At 47.1% G+C, this 18,577-nt stretch overlaps 1 protein-coding gene across 3 annotated transcripts in view; it reads left to right on the forward strand.

The window, feature by feature from the left end:
• RGS7BP (regulator of G protein signaling 7 binding protein) overlaps positions 1 to 18,220 on the forward strand; it is a 93,314-nt gene extending 75,094 nt beyond the window's left edge. For 2 of the 3 annotated variants that reach the window (XM_006031642.3, XM_025213314.1), the window contains exons 5-7: positions 8,717 to 8,861; positions 10,352 to 10,422; positions 16,529 to 16,711. In XM_006031642.3, coding sequence (XP_006031704.1) covers positions 8,717 to 8,861; positions 10,352 to 10,422; positions 16,529 to 16,620 — 308 coding nt within the window. In that variant the 3' untranslated portion in view covers positions 16,621 to 16,711. Of the gene's footprint in view, positions 1 to 8,716; positions 8,862 to 10,351; positions 10,423 to 11,273; positions 11,358 to 16,528 lie in introns of all 3 variants that reach the window. The other variant, XM_006031643.3, reaches the window with a different exon arrangement.
• Positions 18,221 to 18,577: the final 357 nt, after the last annotated feature.

Consider the following 18,577-nt stretch of genomic DNA (forward strand, 5'->3'; position numbering starts at 1 on the left):
TGTGGGTTTTTGTTGGGGTTTTGTTTTTACATTATACTATTGCTTAGAGTTTTAAGTACAGGATTTTTTTTAACTCATATGCTTGATATATTCTCTGTACTCTATTTGAAAATTAGTGGATGTATCTAAGCAAGAAGGACAAGCAATGAGAAATAAGAGAAGCACCATGTGGGTGAAGAGAAATTGGCATTTAAATACAATAATCTCCCCATCCCATGTAGACTTGTGGGAGGAGAAAAGAACAGGACAGAGATAGACTTGGAAGGTAGAGCAGATCATCTCCATTCTAACCCTGTTACTACTGTTTTGAGTGAGACACTCTCTATGTCTCCAAGAGAACCTAGGTACAGAGTGCAGCCACATCTTTGGAGTCAATGGCTGGATCCAGATGTTCAGGCATGTGTGGTTTGTGGTGCCCCAAACCTCTTTGCGGCTCCACAAACTGCACATGTTACAAGTTAAACCATGCACAGTGCTGCTAATTTGCAGCACTGGGGCAAAATATGCTAACAGGATTTCCCAGCAGCAAAAAGAAACCTGAAAAAAGTGGCGCAAAGCACACCAAAGTGCTGTGTGCCAGGACAAACATGGAGATGGAGGAGCAGGCTGCAAAGTCCCTGTGCTGAGGCAGTCTGCACCCCGGACAGCTGCTCCCTAGCTGGGTGGGGCACAGTGTGCCTTGAGACGGGGGAGCAGGCAGGCCTGAGCTGGCTGCTCCCCTGTTTCTGTGTGTTTCAGCATGGGGGCTCTGATACAGAGCCCCTGCACTGAAGCACATTGAGCCCCCATCTCAAAGCATGCTGCAGCTCAGTCAGCCAAGGAGCAGCTGGCTGGGGCTCAGAGTGCCTCAGCGCGGGGGCTTTGCAGCACACAGAGATGTGGGAGCAGTGCCTCAGAATAGATTATAGATGTTAAGGTCGGAAGGGACCTCAGTAGGTCATTGAGTCTGACCCCCTGCCCTGGGCAGGACAGAGTGCTGGGGACAGATGACCCCAGCTAGGTGTTTGCCCAGTCTCCTCTTGAAGACCCCCAGGATAGGGGAGAGCACCACCTCCCTTGGAAGCCCATTCCAGATTCTGGCAACCCTTACTGTTAAGAGGGTATTCCTAATGTCCAACCTAAAGCTGCTCTCTGTCACTTTGTGGCCATTTGGTTCAATTTGTGGCCATTGGGTGCCCTAGTAAATAGAGCATCTCCTATTCTCTGCTGCCCTTCCCTGATAAATTTATAGGCAGCCACACGATCACCTCTCAGCTTTCTCTTCTGAAGGCTGAAGAGATCTAGGTCCCTCAGTCTCTCTTCATAGGGCCTTGCCTGCAGACCTCTGACCATGCGAGTGGCCCTCCTCTGAACCCTCTCAAGATTCTCCGCATCCCTCTTGAAGTGCAGCGCCCAAAACTGGATGCAGTACTCCAACTGCGGCCTGACCAGTGCCACATAGAGGGAAAGCATCACCTCCCTGGACCTGTTCATTATGCATCTGCTAATGCATGATAAAGTTAGCCTTGTTTATCACTTCATCACACTGACAACTCATGTTCATCTTGGAGTCAACTATGACTCTGAGATCCCTTTCTGCTGCTGTGCTGATGAGAAGGTCATCCCCCAGGATGTAAGTGTGTTGGTGGTTCTTTTTGCCCAGGTGCAGCACTCTGAAGCACCGTGTTCCTGAGCCAGCCCTCCCTGCAGCATTTGGAGCAGTAGGACAATGTGTCCCACTGCAAACCACACAATCAGTGGCATGACCTGGAACACAAAGTAGCAGCACAAATTTGTGCTGCTACTGTTTGGGCTGCTGCAAATGTACAAGCCTGCTCATGTGGACACGGCCAATAAGAATACTTCACCAGCAGAGTCGAGATTCCAAAGGAGCAAGGTAATCATGGAGATACAGAACCTGTATTGTATTCCCAAGCTTAAATAGGAACAGGAAAAGATAGGAATGACTGGACACGTCTACATGAGATGATTTACTGTGCAGTAGAGCCAACTACTACGCAGTAAGCGTCTGCGTCTGCACATAGACGCTTATTGTGCAGTAATTGGCTCTACTCGTGAGTACATTTCCTACCTGCAAAGTAGCGCACATGTAGATGCTGACTTTGCTCCCGGTCAGCCCCACCACTAGGTGCTGCAGGCAGCTGTCCAAGGCCAGCAGCACCAGGACTGCTGCACAGAGGCCTAGTGAGCCATCAAGGGAGCCATGCTGGCATTCTCCCTGGTGCCACATGCTGCCTTCTGGGGCTGCAATGGGTCCCAGGAGAAGACTGTTGCACTGTGAGGCAAGGCTGGGATCCTCATGCAGTTTGCACAGGGTGGACACTCCAATGCCAGTATTTATGAGGGGCTGTCAGGCTGCATGCAGGAGTGAGGGCATGACCAGTCAGCATGCCAGCGCTACATAAAGGTCAAGGCCTTGAGGGCACAGTGGGTCACTGTCACTGACCACAGTCACTGATCAGGGGCTGCCCACAAGTCCCTGCCCTTTATGTGGCAATTGGACCACATCCTTGTGCCCTGGGACCCTGGCTGCAGCTGCGCCTTCTATTTGAGCATGGGCAGCCTGCCCAAACCTCCATTGTGACCTGGCACCCGTGGTGACACATCAACAGGGCCACCCCTCGACCTGCCAGGAGCCCATCCCACTGAGCTCTCCACCCTCAGCATTGTCCAGCAGCTCCAGGAGCCTAGGCTAGTGTCTGCCCCACCAGCTCTGCAGCCTCAGCCCCACCCATGAGGCCAGGCCAGCCATGGCACTGCCAGCCACAGCACCACCAGCAGCCAGTAGCTCCAGCTTCTCCCCAGAGGGGGCCCCTGCTTGGGCAGCTGGATGCCACACCCCTATGCCCCAGGACACCACCAGGACCCATATGCCCTTGCCATCGGAGACCACTGACACAGGTTGCTGGACACACCAGCCCCACCCATATGGTAAGCCCCACACTGGGTGGAGGACCCTCCTCACCCTGGCACCTGCCCTCATCTCTGCTCCCCCCTTCCCACCCAGCCTGGCCATGCTTCCCTGGTCCTAGGTTCCCCCCACCCCCACAGCATGCAGTTTTATTGAGCAGCCTGTGCCCCTGCAGCTGGGTGGACATGGGCCTCTCACATGCTGAGGAACATGTCAATGTTAGCAGCGATGTCCTTCTCAGCTGCAGGGGGCAGAGACGTGTAGCACAGCCACAGGTAGCCCTCCAGACAGTGGTGGAAGCTGTGGGACAGGGCAGGTTTGTCCGCCATACCGTCGAGGCTCAGGGTTCTATGCCAGGAGCACAAGTGCACCTGGGGCACCATGGGAAAGAGCAGCAGCAAGGCATTGTGGGTTGGGCACCCCTCATGCAAATAGCTCCTCATGTTATGCCCAGGACACTTACAGCACGGGCACACTTGAGGTGGCTTGGTGGGGAGGGGGCTGGCCAGAGAGGCCCCCTGCAAAGAAGGTGGGGACATGGGTGGCTTCTCATCCCAGTCATTGAGGAGCCCCATGCCAACTGAGCCCAAGCACCATGAGCTTGGCAGCAGCACAGGAAACAAACTGGCCTGCAGCAAGAGAAGGGGGGAAGTGGGTCTGGAGCCACAGTAGCAGGTGCTGCCTGGGAACTGGGCAGGGGAGGCAGGCTGCATGTGGCCAGCACCCAGCAGCCCACCAGCCCCTGGGGAGCAAGCAGGGGCAGGGGGCTTGGCTGGTGGCCACCTAGCCCCAGACCTAGCCGGCCAACTTACAATGGTCTGTGGGCACCTGTGCATGCACAACCCCCAATCTGAGGCCAGACAGCACATGGCCCTCTGGCACAGAGCACCTTATCTCAGAAATGTTGCAAACTCTCACAAACAGCTTCTTTCTCCTGGTTCTGCAGATCCTGCAGCTGCATGTGGAGGAGAAGCATCAGTTGGCAAGTAGGATGGTGGCTCAGTGTCACTGCCAGCCTCGGCTGGGGCCCTGTGGATGCACTGGCTCAGGTAGTGGTGGACCCAGGACCTCACACTCCTGCTGGACTGCCTGGTCACCATAGCCAGGGAGTGCCTGGCAGACTCGCGGACTTGGCGGGTGGATGATGTTGCCCAGCAGGATGCTTGATGGGCACAGGATGTTGGCTGGCAGGATACTTGGCAAATGGAGGACGTGGCCCGTGAGGAGGTGAGGGACCAGCAGTGGGACCAGGGAGACCAGGAGTTCAGGGAGAGGCTCCTGGCCCTGGAAGAGTGGTACATTGAGGCCCTGGAGCAGCATGTAGTCCTGGTAGCCAGGGCAGTGGAGGCCACAGAGGAGGACTGCTGGGTGCTGGACACCATCCTGGCCCTCACAGTTGCCACCCACCACCCAGAAGCAGGCCTCCCTATGGCCCTGAGCTGAGGTGCAGTGTCACCTCCACCAGCCAGGAGCCCCTGCCTCAGGCCCAGCACCAGGTCCCCCACCACCCAGCCCCTCAGCCTGGGCCCAGTCTGCTGCTCACCCCAGTTGCACACAGCCACAAAGCAGAAACTGCCTGCAGCGAGGCCAGCACCACGAGCAAGCCTTGCTGGTTCTGACCTCTAGCTGCAGGAGGAGGAGCTGACCGCGCCAGGAGAGCAGCACCCACCATCAGTCCTGAGTGAGCCCTGGCCCGCTGGGATCGCCATGAAATGTGCACCCTCAGGGGAATGGCAAGAGTGCTGGGTGCCTGTGCCTGGGCTCCACCTGTAGGTGTCCCCACCCCACCCCCACCCTGGGAGGGAATACACACAGCACTTCTAAATAGTACAGGGAAGAGGGTGTTTTATGGATGGTGGGTGGAGTGGGTGTTGGAGGGGCTCTGTTGGGAACCGGGGAGAAGGGACAGGCTCTGTTGCTAGGGAGGGAGGGTCTGTTTCTGTGGATGGAAATAAAGTGCTTTTCCGAGAACTGTCCACAGTGATTGTGGTGCTGGGGGTGCATGGTGGGGCAGGGGTCCATGGGCAGCCATCTGAGTGGACTACAGAGGGGAGCACAGTGAAGCTGCTGAGGTGGGTGAAGTGAGCAGGGGACTTGCCACAGCAGGCCAGCAGGGCCAGCAGTATGGCAAGCAAGAGCCCAAGGCACGGCTGTGGGATGGAGCAGCCTTGGTGGAACAGGAAGAGGCTGCAGCAACAGAGCCACCGTGTGTTTCCACGACACTCTGCTTGCTGCTCCCAGCCAGAAAAGGGGCTTGCCAGGGAGCAGTGCACAGGGCTGCCTTTTGCAGATGGCTGCTGGCCACAGGCAGCTGCAGCCAGAGCCTCCAGCTCCCTAGTGGCAGCAGGGGCCCAGTGCAGGGCTGCAGGCAGTGGGAGCAGTTTGCTGCTAAGAGCAGCAAATCTGCTTCTGCGTCCCTGCACGTGTAGATACATGCCTGGGAGAGTTTACTTGAAAGTAAACTGCTCCCAGATTATTTGCAAATGCAGATGTACCCACTAGGGATGCACGTGCATGCCAGTATATTGAGTGATAGGAAAGAAGAAAAGCAGAATCTCCTCGCAGCCACTCTGAATTATCAACTGAGAGTTTGTAGTAACTTTCTTCAGAGTTTCTAGGTTGGTCATGTCTGCCACAGTGCAGTTTGCCTCCTGTAGGACTCTTGCCTAAGCCTTTTTCTTTTTTTCTTGTTTTTGAATTACTATAGCCAGTATTCTAGCCCAACAACCAGGAGCAATGACCTCTGAAAATCTATTGGTCTGACTGGGCACCAACTAAAGTCAATGGGAGGCTTTCCACTGACTTCTGAGAGTTGGATCAGGTCTTGTCTTTCTATTAAGGATAAAGTATATATATACAGGACATATCCTCCCTCCAAAATACAGGCCTGCACAGATTATATAACATACAGTAGAAGTAGTAAACCTAAGCTCTTGACAGTCTTCAAGCAGAGCCTTTTTTATTAAGAGATTCCCATTTATTTTTGAAGTTATTTTTCAGCAGACGTTCTGAATTTCAAGGAGTGCTTCATGAATGGGTTAGGATTCAACAAAATTACTAGTGAAAAGCTCCTTTCAGTTGAAAAGAGCTCTGTACCGCTTGTTCTTCCAAAACCAAGTGAGACTGCCTTTGTGCGGAAAAAAGATTGGTACAGACTCTGAATTCCTGTCATCCGTAAAGGAAAAAGAATCCTTGTTTAAAACCGAAACACTTTTAAAATAATGGTAAAATTTAACTAACATCAAATGATAACAATAATAGTTTGCATTTTCTAGTAACTGTGAAAAATTGGATAGCATACCAGAACAATCATTTTGGTAGGGAAGTGATAAGCACAGTTATATGATAATTGTCTATTTTATTATGAGCCTGTAAACCTCAGTACTCTGAGAAGAGCAGAAAGTAGCTAAGAGCCTCAGACAGTTAGAAGTCTAGCACTGAGATCCTGATAAGACAATGGCATAAACAGGACTGGACAATTGGGAGTAATTTAAAATAATACATGATTATAATGCACAGAAAGACAGAGGGAGGTTTGACTGAAAGAGGGGAGGAGGTAGGAGGAGGAATGACCTGAAATGCTGGATGATGGAAACAAGTAATTTCTTCTATCCTGTAATTACTCAGCTAATATCTAACTAGGCAATTTCTTGCTAAATTTAAGATTAGCTGCACATTCAGACCAGAGATTGTTCAGAATTTCTTATTGATTGGTGGGTCTGGTTCTCAGAACATCGGTGGTCTCAGGTTTGTCCTGATGCAGAACAAGGGCATTTTTTTTAATCTCTAAAAATGTTGTGTGCGCGGGCCGGGAGCGACCTGAGCCCTTTTCCATGCTGCACGCGGGCTGTGGCCAGCAGCCCGGGCACGCCGGGTCGGAGAGGGGAGGCCGTCGAGCTGGAATTAGGCACAAACGCTTAGCGGTAGTTTTAAAGATTGTTTACTTACACCGAGATGGCAGTGGTGTAGGCTGGAGAACTTGCTTGAGTTGCGGTTACAGTCACAGACAACACGGACGGTCACGTGGAGTTTGCTAGGCTCCACGGAACAGAGCTCCGGATGCTCTGGGTGAACGCGCCACCAAAATCGGAATTGGAGATACGTCTTATAAAATTTGCGCTCGAAGATGGGAAGAGGTGGGCGATGGATCAGGTCGCCAAGCTCCTCTGAATATCACACAGGGTCTCTATTACCCTGCTGTGTATCCAGAGTTCCCACGAGATGGATGTGGAGTCCTCTTCGGCTTGGGCGGAAACTGCTCAAGCCTCTTATACGGCTAACAGGCCAAAAGCTAACCGCCAGGGGGGAATAATTTAACACTAGCCAATAGCGGGGAACGAATTTGCATACTGGTGGTGGGAACTCTTTTGCACCGTGCATTTCTCTTGCAACTTGAGCAATGCACCCTGCAAAAGAAGCTGCAAAGAGGCGGGAAACTCATCCCTGCACTGGGGTTCTCCTCTGCAACAGGAAACTCTCCCGTGCAATGAAGCTGCAACTTGGCGGGGATAATTCTGGTGCCGAAGCACACACAAAATCATGCCTTTGGGTCATGACATTGTGAAATAATAAAAAATATTTCCTACCAACTCCTAAGTAGACCCCAGGTTTTATTTTAATATTGATTTATTTCTTTTTGTAATGTCTTACTTAATAGGAGTTATTTATTCACTGGCATGTTGACATTTAAATGAACCAGTCAGAAACAGGAACTTTAAGGTCTGAGAAAGATGTCTGGAAAGCAGTCCTGCTTCAAAATTCTTATTCAAATGATAACACTAAAGGAATGCATCCCATAATAGTGCTTGGTGGTAGGCTGCACTCAGCACTAGAGACAAGAAATGCTGAAGAACAGCCTTACCAAGACACTAGCCAATCCCACTATCCTTTACATCCCTTGCAGTCACCACCTACACCAAGCCCCACCTTTCCTTCTCTACCCCCCTATATGTAGGGGTAACCATATGTCCCAGTTAGGCTGGTACAGTCCTGGATTTCATAAGCCAGGGCTGGCCGGTTGGTCAAAAGTCCTGGGCCAGAGTCCAGTAGGGAGGTGAAGTGGTATGGTGTGCCAGGCAGGTAGGCAGGCAGGAACCATTGCTGCTGTGTGGGAGAAAGGCGGGTGGACTGGAGCAGACACCACCCTGCCTGCACATGCTTTACGGAATCCAGGACTGTTCCAGCCAAACCAGGACATATGGTCACCCATACCTATTAACAGCTAGGATTTGGGGATGAATATTGGCAAGTATGTAGTGCTAATAAACTTCTCAAGTACACAAAGCGATATTTTGTCTAATTTTTCATCATAACAGAAAGTAATACAGACTAGGAAACACACTATGATGTTCATGGATGCCAGAGCTTTTTAAGTCATTGTTATTGTATATACTTAAGCCACCATTTAATTTTGCTCCATTTCATCTTTGGCCCATAGTTGAGATATTGCACTTTATTACTAGGTTTCAAATGGGACCTTTGCATAAAATGTTCAGCAAGATGCTTATGGGAAGGATTTTGGTGGGCAGTATCTTTTATTGGACCAACTGCATAGTTGGGAAAGATTTAAACAAGCTTTTGGGCACAAGGTACCCTTCCTTACGCTAGCAATATGCTTAGCCATTTGACCTTACTCATATGGCTACCTGGCTGTGAAGCACACCTCTCATTAGTACATGATATCCTTCCTCTTCACTCCCTGTGTTCATGCTGAGTATGCATTCACATCTCTCCAGGTCAAAATATATTTGTATAAATTGTTTTCAGTAACAGGGATATATTTTGCTTTGTCTTAACATTTTAAAGGAAAAGAGCCTTGTGCCACCAAGATTGTAGACAGTAAAATGGAGGAGAGTTCAGAAGTACCTATTTTAGAGGACACATCATCATCACCAATAGATATTCAACAACATTCATGGCAGGTTTCCACAGATATTGAAAATGCTGAAAGGTATGTGTAGCATTTGTTCTTAATACTGGAATTTGTCTGATACTTTATTCGGTCTTTTCCACAGACAGTCAACATTGTTACTGTAAAAGTTATCAGTGAATTAAAAGGCATTTAGCATTTCTTTAGCACCTAATATAACTTATAATAACAACTAATGCACAGGTGCAGAAATGGGCCAATAGTGAAATATTTGATCTAGCTGAGTACCAGTGGGGGCTGCTTTCAAACAAAACCTGCCTTCAGAGGAGAGAGAGAGATTGTTTCCATCTGGTCTGAACCAGGCTCCTAGTTTGGTCTCCAGTTTGGTCTCCATTTTTGCACTCAAATATCAGGTAATGAAGATACCCAATTGACATGAATTGTGCCTGCCGATAATTATAAATGTGTAGAATAAAAATAATATCTGATATAAATTCTGTTCATGTTGTACCTATCGAGGCACAGGAGCAAATTTCTAAGGCTCTTATCAAAATCAGTAGAAAGGAAATGATAGCCACCAGGCCTACTCCCTTAGCACAAGAGATTCATTTTCAAGCCTTTGCAGTAGTTACTACTGAAAGCATAATGTTTACTATGTTTTTTGGAAAAAGCCAAATTCTGTTCTTTTGAGTTGCTGATTGGCTGAAGAAACCTGAATAGAAGAAACAGCTACCTCTTTCACTCTAAGACCCATGAAGTCCTAGTGCAGAAGTGCTGGTCTACACATAACATTCAGCACCAAGCCCAACATTGAGTTTATTTTTCACCTTCAGCTTTTCGAGAAACAACCACCTCCCTTCTATAACCTGCTTTGGGAAAGGGAAAACTTATTACTATAACAAAGGGTATTTAATTTCTCCCCTTTGACTTCTGAGTGGCCAAACTGACAGTCCTGCTGGCTGAAATGTTCTCCTCTTCCATAGAATTGGAACTGCTGTAAAACTCAATCAATATGAAGAGATTGCATGTGTGTTACTTTTTTAAGCACAGATCATGTGCCTGGCACTGTACAAGGTACAAAATATAGACAACACACCTTATACACCTTACAAAAGGATGATACAGCCTACATTGGTTCTGACAAGTACCAGTTGTGGTGTTTATTGTACATTTCTCCCCTAGGAGTTGGCCTGAACCCACCAATTTATTTCCTAAAGACCATTCAAGAGCCATAAATGGTAATTATAACATCATCCCAGGCTAAATTTGAAACAGAAAACTACCAATTACAATCAAATCAGCTCAACAGTTTCTCCTTTATTAAACCTACTTTGGTGTTTTCTTTGCAAGGGTATATTCCTAATGATGCAAAAATAAAGAGTTTGACTAACACTCATATGTGAACCAAATACTTGCCTATTAGATTCAAAGGTCTTTACCCTCACTTTTGACTATTGTCTTTTAGTATGTCAGCATAATGTACTACCACAACAAAGAAAAAATAAGTTGCTTATATTTAAAGTCTCCAAAAGTTTGATCTGTTTTCTCAGTTTTATGTTTTGTTTCCACAGAGATATAAGAGAAATGAAAAACCTTTTAAGTAAACTCAGGGAGACTATGCCTTTACCATTGAAAAATCAAGGTGAGTCATGTTTTTCTGACCTGTGATGTAAATTAAGATATATAAGAGTTTGAGCTTAGCTTATAATCAGAGAATCAAGACTGTTTTCTTGCAGATGTTCTAAAAAAATGTAGTGGGAGAATTCATGGCTGTAATGAATTCAGTGGGAGCTTTGTCAAACTTCAGTAGGGCTGTGATTTCACACTAAATTAAAACTACTGTACTTTGAAAATTTAGAGCTTTTATACTTCTACTAAATTGATCTGTATGGGAGGGAGGATGTGGCAAGACACCCAACTGATTTGGCCTAGTACCTATGACAAAAATGAAGGTATACACCCTACTGGCTCCAGCTGCATAGTAAGATTTTCTACTCCGCAGAGACATGCATAGTCAATGGAACACTTGTAGCTCAAGGTTAGTGAGGCAACTGCCCTATTTAGGTATATGTGCCCTGAAGCTAGCAGCTTTGACCATAATTTGTTTTCCCATCAAAACAATGTATGGCTGGATCCTGCACAGATGCACTGTCAGACATGTATAGGAGCAATGTATTCTTTTGCATTAAAAGGAAACTTGGTTTCATTGTGGTTAAGAGCATGATGGAAAAAGTTTATTCCTCATAATACATATTATATTAGTATTTCCATAATGCTGAATAATGCCATGTACACAGACAAAAGATGAAGCATACAAAAGTTATATTGGGACTTCATCCCAACTAGCTAACAGTTTAGTGGTACAGCCCTCAAAGCAGAGTACGAGAAACACACACACCATACTCCTAAAGCTTTAGGGAAGGGGGTTGCAAAATATTTGGAAGGAGATGGAGAAGATAGCTAAAGGTTATTTATTATGTATTTATTTATTAGATTTATATGCTGACTTTCCAAAAAAAGGACTCAGGGTGGCTTGCATTACAACACGAAACAATTATAGAAGCAGAATCAAATAAGGTACAAAGCAAACTCTCCCCACTCAAATTCAAAAGCAATCCACCCCACCCAGTCTCTTCCTCTCCCTCCCCTTCAAGACCCAAGCAGCCCTGGCCATTTGAAACACCTACCAGGAATACCTTGAACAGCAGCTTTACACCTTGCCCTTCCCAGATCCAGATGCACGTGCATGCCAATATATTGAGTGTTGCACCTGGTTCCCCTAATGGAAGACCCACCCCTGAGCTGGTGTCCTAGGATCCTTATACAGTTCAGGAAGAGATGGGAATTTCTTCAAACAGAGGAGGGAATTGGATCCAGGTCACCCACATCCTGGTTGAGACTCTAACCACTGAACTGTGATACAGAAGGTTAGGGCACTACCAGCATTCCCTCCAACCTTTGAAAGGAAGGCAATGGCTGCCACCACATTTTGTGCAGAGGTATGCTAAGACAGAGCTTCTGATAGAGCCCTCAAATGTGATAGATATGGTAAATCCCAACAGAGTTTAGGCCTGAATTGTTTAACACTGTCAATATTGAAGCACTACTAGGTGCACTCAGAAAAAAACACCTTTAAGTGACTCAGAAATGCAAGAAATATGGATTTTAGATGTTAAATATGGATGTTTCCAGAGTTAGGCAGTAACTAAGAAGGGATTGCAAGTATCTGTATTTTTAACTTAGGTGCTTATATCTTTGTGGCTTCAGTCCCCATTACTTGTCAGTTTGAGAGATGATAATCTAAGATCACTCTTGAAACCAGATTTCTAGATGTAGCATTATTTTTTTTCTAAGATCAGATGGAATTTTGTTCATATTTAGCATGCATTTACTACTGTAGTTGGGTTTTTTCCCATAGCTCTAAGGCCAATAATGAGACAGAGTTCTTGTATTTTTATCTGATTTTAATAGGTATAAACACTAGCCCTTATGAAGTAAAAAACATCATTATAAATTATCCAAATATACTGAGTATCAGAAAACTGAAATTTCACATTTAGAGAATTATAGCAGGAATCTGGCAATTTAGTTGATTTTCTAATTAGTAATTTGAAATTAATTTGAGATTGTTTTGGGTGATACTGTGATTTATAATTAAGCAAGAGAGTCGCTACCTCCTGAAATTAGTTACCTAAAGTAAAGTATTACTAAAAGGACGTCTTGTATGTCATGCATCTCTACGCTCTTATTTTATGTTACAGTGACCACGTCTGCATGAGTGGCAGACTGCATATTTGTTACTTATGCAAGTACTAAATGACTGTGCAGTAACCCAGCATTACTGCTCAGTACCATTGCCACATTTTTTTCTGATGCTACTGCACAGTAGCATTACATCACAGTTAGTGCCCTGCAATGCTACTGCACCATAGCATCTTATGTAGATGCACCTAGTAGTGTCTAGGGACCTCTATCAGCATTAGATCTATATTGTATTGCATAAATGTGCCCTAAAAGTTTCACTGCTGTGCCAAGATGAACTGCCCATCAGCCACTTTTATTGCCAGATGGGAATGGCACCCACTGATGATGTCATTAAGAATCGCTGCCCAGCTGATTTAAAAGCTAGTGGCAGGGAAATGGAGAAAAGGGCAGCATCACCACTGGAGACAGAAGGCAGAGCTGCTCCCTGGGCTGCACATGGGCAGTGTAAGCAGTTTGGGAAGTATACTGGTAGGGACCCGACAGAGGTGTCCAGGATTTATTGAACAAGGCACCATGCCGGTCCGGCGGGGTGGCCAGACTAAAGAGGACAGCGTCGAGGGACCTTGGAGCCACAGACGTTGGACCCGTGAGTGGGGCAGGCTGAAGCCCCATACCCCAACTGTTCCTTTTTCTTTCTTTCTTCTTAAATTGTTCTGTGTTTCTCAGGGCCCGAAAGCAGGGAGAAGGGGCCAAGGGCAGCCTCCACAGGCCAGAAGGAGCCAGGATGGCATGGCAGGTGACAGCATAGCGAGGGAAGACCCGGCATTTTGACCACGACGGTCCGATGTCCAGTGGGTGGCTCGCACTGAAAGAGGCCAGGTGATGAGCGAGGAGATGGAGGCAGGCGAAGTCATCAGAAGGGCGAGCCAGCAGTCCAACAGCTGGCCGTCCTGAGGGTTGGCGCATGTCTGGGGTGTAGGGGAGGTGGAGCCCCAAGAATGCCTCGTAAGGGCAGTTCCTGGTTCACAAGGAGCAAGGAGAAGGAGCCCCAACACTGAAGGGAGAAACCAAATCATGGCAGGCGAGTATTGGGGCCTCCTTTGGGGTGAACATGACCCAACATCAAGGCTGCTGGAACACACCCTGCGTCCGGCGCCAGGTGCACGCTCCAAAGTGGCAAGAGAGCATACCGGGCCCTAGCCTGAGACAAAGTTAGGAATTATGAGCAGGTTAAGGCTGCCATTTTATATAGACTCAAGATCAACCCAGAGTACTACCGGAAGCAGTTCCGGGCCAAGAAGGCTCCTGATGAGAAACAGTCCCAGATCCTGATGCAATTGCTTTGAGTTCTGAATAAGTGGTTGAGCCCAGCCACCTACGACCAAGAAGAGCTGGCTGACCAGATACTCCTGGAACATTTCCAGAATGACTTAGATGAGCACACCCAACAATGGGTCGGCCAGCACTCGCCGGCCAACTGTGAAGAGGCCTTAAGATTAGCAGAAGCTTTTGCGGTATCCGAGATGGTGTACAGCTGGGAGAAACCGGTGCCGAGCCCAGGGAGCACTCACCCATGCAAGGCTGAGAAGAAGCTAAACCCTATCAGGAGCAGACCAAGGGAGATGGTCTGCTTCCGGTGTGAGAGAACAGAGCACTTTTCACGAGAGTGCCCAAGCAGCCCCATGGAATGCTGGAGGCCTGACAGTTCCCCAAAAGAGCAGACCAAAAGACGAAAGGAAATGGACATCAGTGAGCCGATGGACTGCAGTTATGCCTCTGAGGGAAACAGTGCCATGTGGAGCCATCCATCGGGAGAATGTGGGTGGAGCACCGCCCCGTCAAGGCCACGCTGGACTCAGGGTATGCCCAATCATTAGTGCAGGCTGATCTCGTCCCACTCCAAATGGTTAGCAGAGCAATGCCAGTGAGGATGGTCTGCTTCCATGGTGAGACAGGAAGGGTCAAATGCCGGTGGATCCAACTTTGAGTCATGGAACATCAAGGGGATCTGTTAGTTGGAGTAGCCCCATGCCTGGTGTGTGATATGTTGCTGGGGCGTGATTGGAACCTGATTTATGATGTCCTGGAAAGGGTGCAGGACGCTGAGAGCAGACATCAACAGCTCAGAGATCACAATGGGTGGCTCGGGGAGCTTGAAGACAGTGGGGAGTCAGCCGAGGACACAGAGGAGGTGGACCTGTGTGATGTGGTCAGTGGGCTGCAGTTCAGGGAAGCATAAGAAGAAGACAAGGAACTCTGAGCAATCCAGGCTCAAGTCCTCAAAACAAGGAGTGACCAGCTGGAGACCACTGCCAGAGCCTTGCAGTATGAGATAAGGAACCAGTTACTTTACTGGGTCCAGAGAGGCCAGCAGGTGGGGCAGGAGGAAGCCCAGTTGCTAGTGCCCACCCAGTTCTGTCAGCCTGTATGGCAGTTGGCCCACACAAACCCCACAGGAGGGCACCTGGGCCAGGACAAAACTATATCCAGGGTGGCCCACTGTTTTTTTTGGAAGGCACTGGGGGAAGACATTGCCTGCCAGTGTGCAGTGTGCCCAGAATGCCACAGGATGCGGGAGGACCACCCAGCTCGAGCCCCACTCCAGCCATTACCCATTATCAATGTACCATTCTCATGGATAGCGATGGATGTGATGGGGCCCCTACCCTGGAGAAGCACAGGGCACCAGTATATACCGCGTGGGTGGTTTGTCTCAGTGCAGCTCATCCGGTTCCGTTCTTCCTACAAAAGGAAGCCCTGCCTTCGGGGCTTTTCTCTTTCTTCCCTAGGTGGGTCAGCCCTGCCTTGAGTTCTGCCACAGGAGGGTGTTCCGAGGCATTCCCTGTCTCTGTCTGGGACACAACCCCGCCTCAAGATGCCTTGGGGAGATTTGAGTCTTTGGCCCGGACTCCTACCTTGTATCCCTCACTGCTTCAATACCTGGTTTACTGTGCAGACAGGTGCACTTCCCCTGGCAGCTTGCCAGAGAACTAACCCCTGCTGACCTCAGCCCTGGGGCTTATATGTACCCAGGGCCCTGACTTCTTCCAGTCATCTGACCAGGTGCAGGTACAGGCAAAGTCCCCCATTAACCTGCTGCCACAGCAACCTGCAGCTGTGGAGCTCTGTCTAGCTCCTCAGGCTCTCTAGCCAAGCAGTTCCTGCCCTTAAAGGAGCAGGCACACTTTGGTGCCCTACCTCATTCAGGCTCTGGCCGCTGCTAACCTGGGTTGGCAGGGGTCATGGGTGTCAGCCCCAGGCTCTGGTTGGCAGTGGCAATGTGGTCTGGGGGCAGCCCCAGGCTGGCAGGGGGCATGAACTGGGCGGGGGAGGAAACAGGCCAGGTAATTGGTAACTGGTGGCTGCATCAAGTGGCAGAGGAGCTGGCTGAGCCTCGAGATTCCTGCAGCTGTTGAGCCAGGTGGCTAGGCAGCAGGCAAGAGTGTGGCCCTCTGCTGGCTGGGCTGACCAGGAGCAGTTTACTGTTGGGTCAGCATCTGCATGTGCATTGTTGAGCAGTAAATAACTGTGCAGTAGTATAGTACTTGTATTTACAAGTACTATCCTGCTGCATCTATTAGTTTCTTGCAACCTAATAGTTCTGTGCATGTACATGGATATTTACTGCAGAGCTAATTAGTCTACTATGCAGTAAGTGTCTTGTAGACACACCCTGGATGTTCTGAAATACTGTATGCGGCATGGACACGTGGTCATGAAGCTATAGTCATGGCTTCATAATTACCATTCTAAGGCTGGAATTATATAAAAGAAAATTAAATGAAATAGTTGGAATAAAATAAATGCAAGACAGACCTATGTATTTCATAGTGTAGGGACGTGCTTTTTACACAAAGGATTGAATTTAGCAGTGTTAAGATTGTCAGTTCAGTGGGGAAAATGTTTCTTTGCTCTTTGTTCATACATTGCCTCACACAATGGGATCCATTACTGGGTGTCCTAGATGCTACTCAAATATCGGAAGGAAAGAGATTCTTTTCAATTTAAAATAATTATATTAAAGTATGTACGTTTCATTGCAGATGATAGCAGCCTCCTAAACCTGACTCCTTACCCATTAGTGAGAAGACGGAAGCGAAGATTCTTTGGACTGTGCTGCCTTGTTTCAAGCTAAAAGATTCAACACAGAAATGCCAAGAAAAAGATAACTTTGATTAAGCCAATATTATTTGACATTTGAAAGAATAAATCTTGACTGCTCTTGATTATCAAGTATGTTTTCTACACTGCCCTGTTACTTTGTCCCATTCCCCTTTTCACAAAAAGTTTTACAATGTGGTATTGCAGACAAGAACCAAATGGGGAACAGATATACCATATTTCAAATGTTTTTAAATATTTTTTTTAAATGACATTTACATGCATGCTTTAAATCATACAGTGACAAAACAAGAATTACGGTTATGGTTTTTTTTTTTACTGTGCAGCCACAAAGTTTTGTTTACAGTACAAGTGTAGGACTATAACTTATTAGTATCACATTAAAATATTTGATCATATTCTAACAATCTTTACACATAAATAGCTATTTAAAACAGCAAAGTGTTAACGTTCTAAAATATTAAAATAATATATAATAGAACATGCACAAGCTCTCCTATTGCTTTTTGTGCTCTCATTCATATTTAGTCTTCCACTCTCTCTCAATTTATCCAAGAACTACATAGTCAAATATATCTTAATTTATAATACACAAAACCATGTATGAGAAATATTCAGAACTTGTAAATACAGAGTAATCATTGTATCTACATACTGTACAATGCATAGAAGTAATGAAATTACTTTTAAGCCAATGGTGTCTATTTCAACTTTTGGAAGAAAGGAGTAATTCAGTTAAAAAAGATGGTGTAGTAAAATATACTATTACCCTCAAATGTAAAGCAGATTACCATATTTTGTTTCCATTAGCAGTTGAAGCATGTCTGCGCATCAACTAAATGTTCACTCTTATAGGGCATGCCAGAATTAGCTCAGACTGTAATATATTAGACATTTTACATTGTTAATAAAAATTTTTAGTTAAAGTTAAAATGATCTCATTTCTGGTTATTATTGCACTAGAAAGTCTAATCAGAAATTTAAACAAACAGTCTTAGCATTTGCTCCATTTTCAGAAGATTATTAGCAAGTGCAATGAAACGAACAATTAGTAGCCATATTGTATATTATAAAATGTGGATATCTGGGGAGTGTTGTACTGGCACTGCTGACTGACAGACAAGACACAAGGTAGTCCTCAGCACCTGAAAATTACCTAGTAATAATTGTCCCAACACAGTTTCTGGTACTAACCAGACAGTTTACTACTGGGTAAGAGCAGTTTGTTTTCTCACTATACCAAACATTAGGAGCCCTTACCTCATTTACATTCTTCTTTACGGGGTGCAAGACCCAAAATCCCACTGAACTGTACTGTGCACCCATCACGTTTTGTCAAATGAATTTCACAGTGAAATCTACCAACTAGGACCCTGGCTGCTGAAAAGGATATATCAAAACTCGCATCTTTAGGCCAATCTGGCAGCAAGAAAAATTCATTCCGAGTGCTCAAAATGCAAACCTGACATCCACAGCAAGAAACAAGCTGATGACAACAGGAGTTTAAAATATGCGTGTACACACACACACACACACACACACACACACACACAGTAAACTAGTGAGCAAGAGTGACTTTTGTGCGGGCCACCTCCCGATCTCGTCCATGTCGCCATGCGCGAGCTGGGAGCGATATGCGGACCCGTTTTTGCGCACGCGGGCTGTGGCCAGCAGCCCGGGCACGCGGGGTCGAAGAAGACCGGTGGCGAGCTAGAATTAGTTACGGACGCATAATGGTTGATTAAAAGATTGTTTACTTACACCAAAGATGGTCGTGGTGTAGGCTGGACAGTTTTCCAGGCTCAGCTCCGCTTAAGTCCTCGCTAGAGGACTCCGACAATTGACCCTGGAGTTGTTGAAGCTCCGCGGGTTCAGCTCGGTAATTGGCCCCGGAGTGGTTGAAGCTCCGCGGGTTCGGTAGTTTCAAAGGAAAGGGATACGTTTTAGGATTGCGCTCGGCGACGGGGAGA

This window comes from Alligator sinensis, unplaced genomic scaffold (assembly GCF_000455745.1).
Source record: "Alligator sinensis unplaced genomic scaffold, ASM45574v1 scaffold1258_1, whole genome shotgun sequence".
Lineage (NCBI taxonomy): Eukaryota > Metazoa > Chordata > Crocodylia > Alligatoridae > Alligator > Alligator sinensis.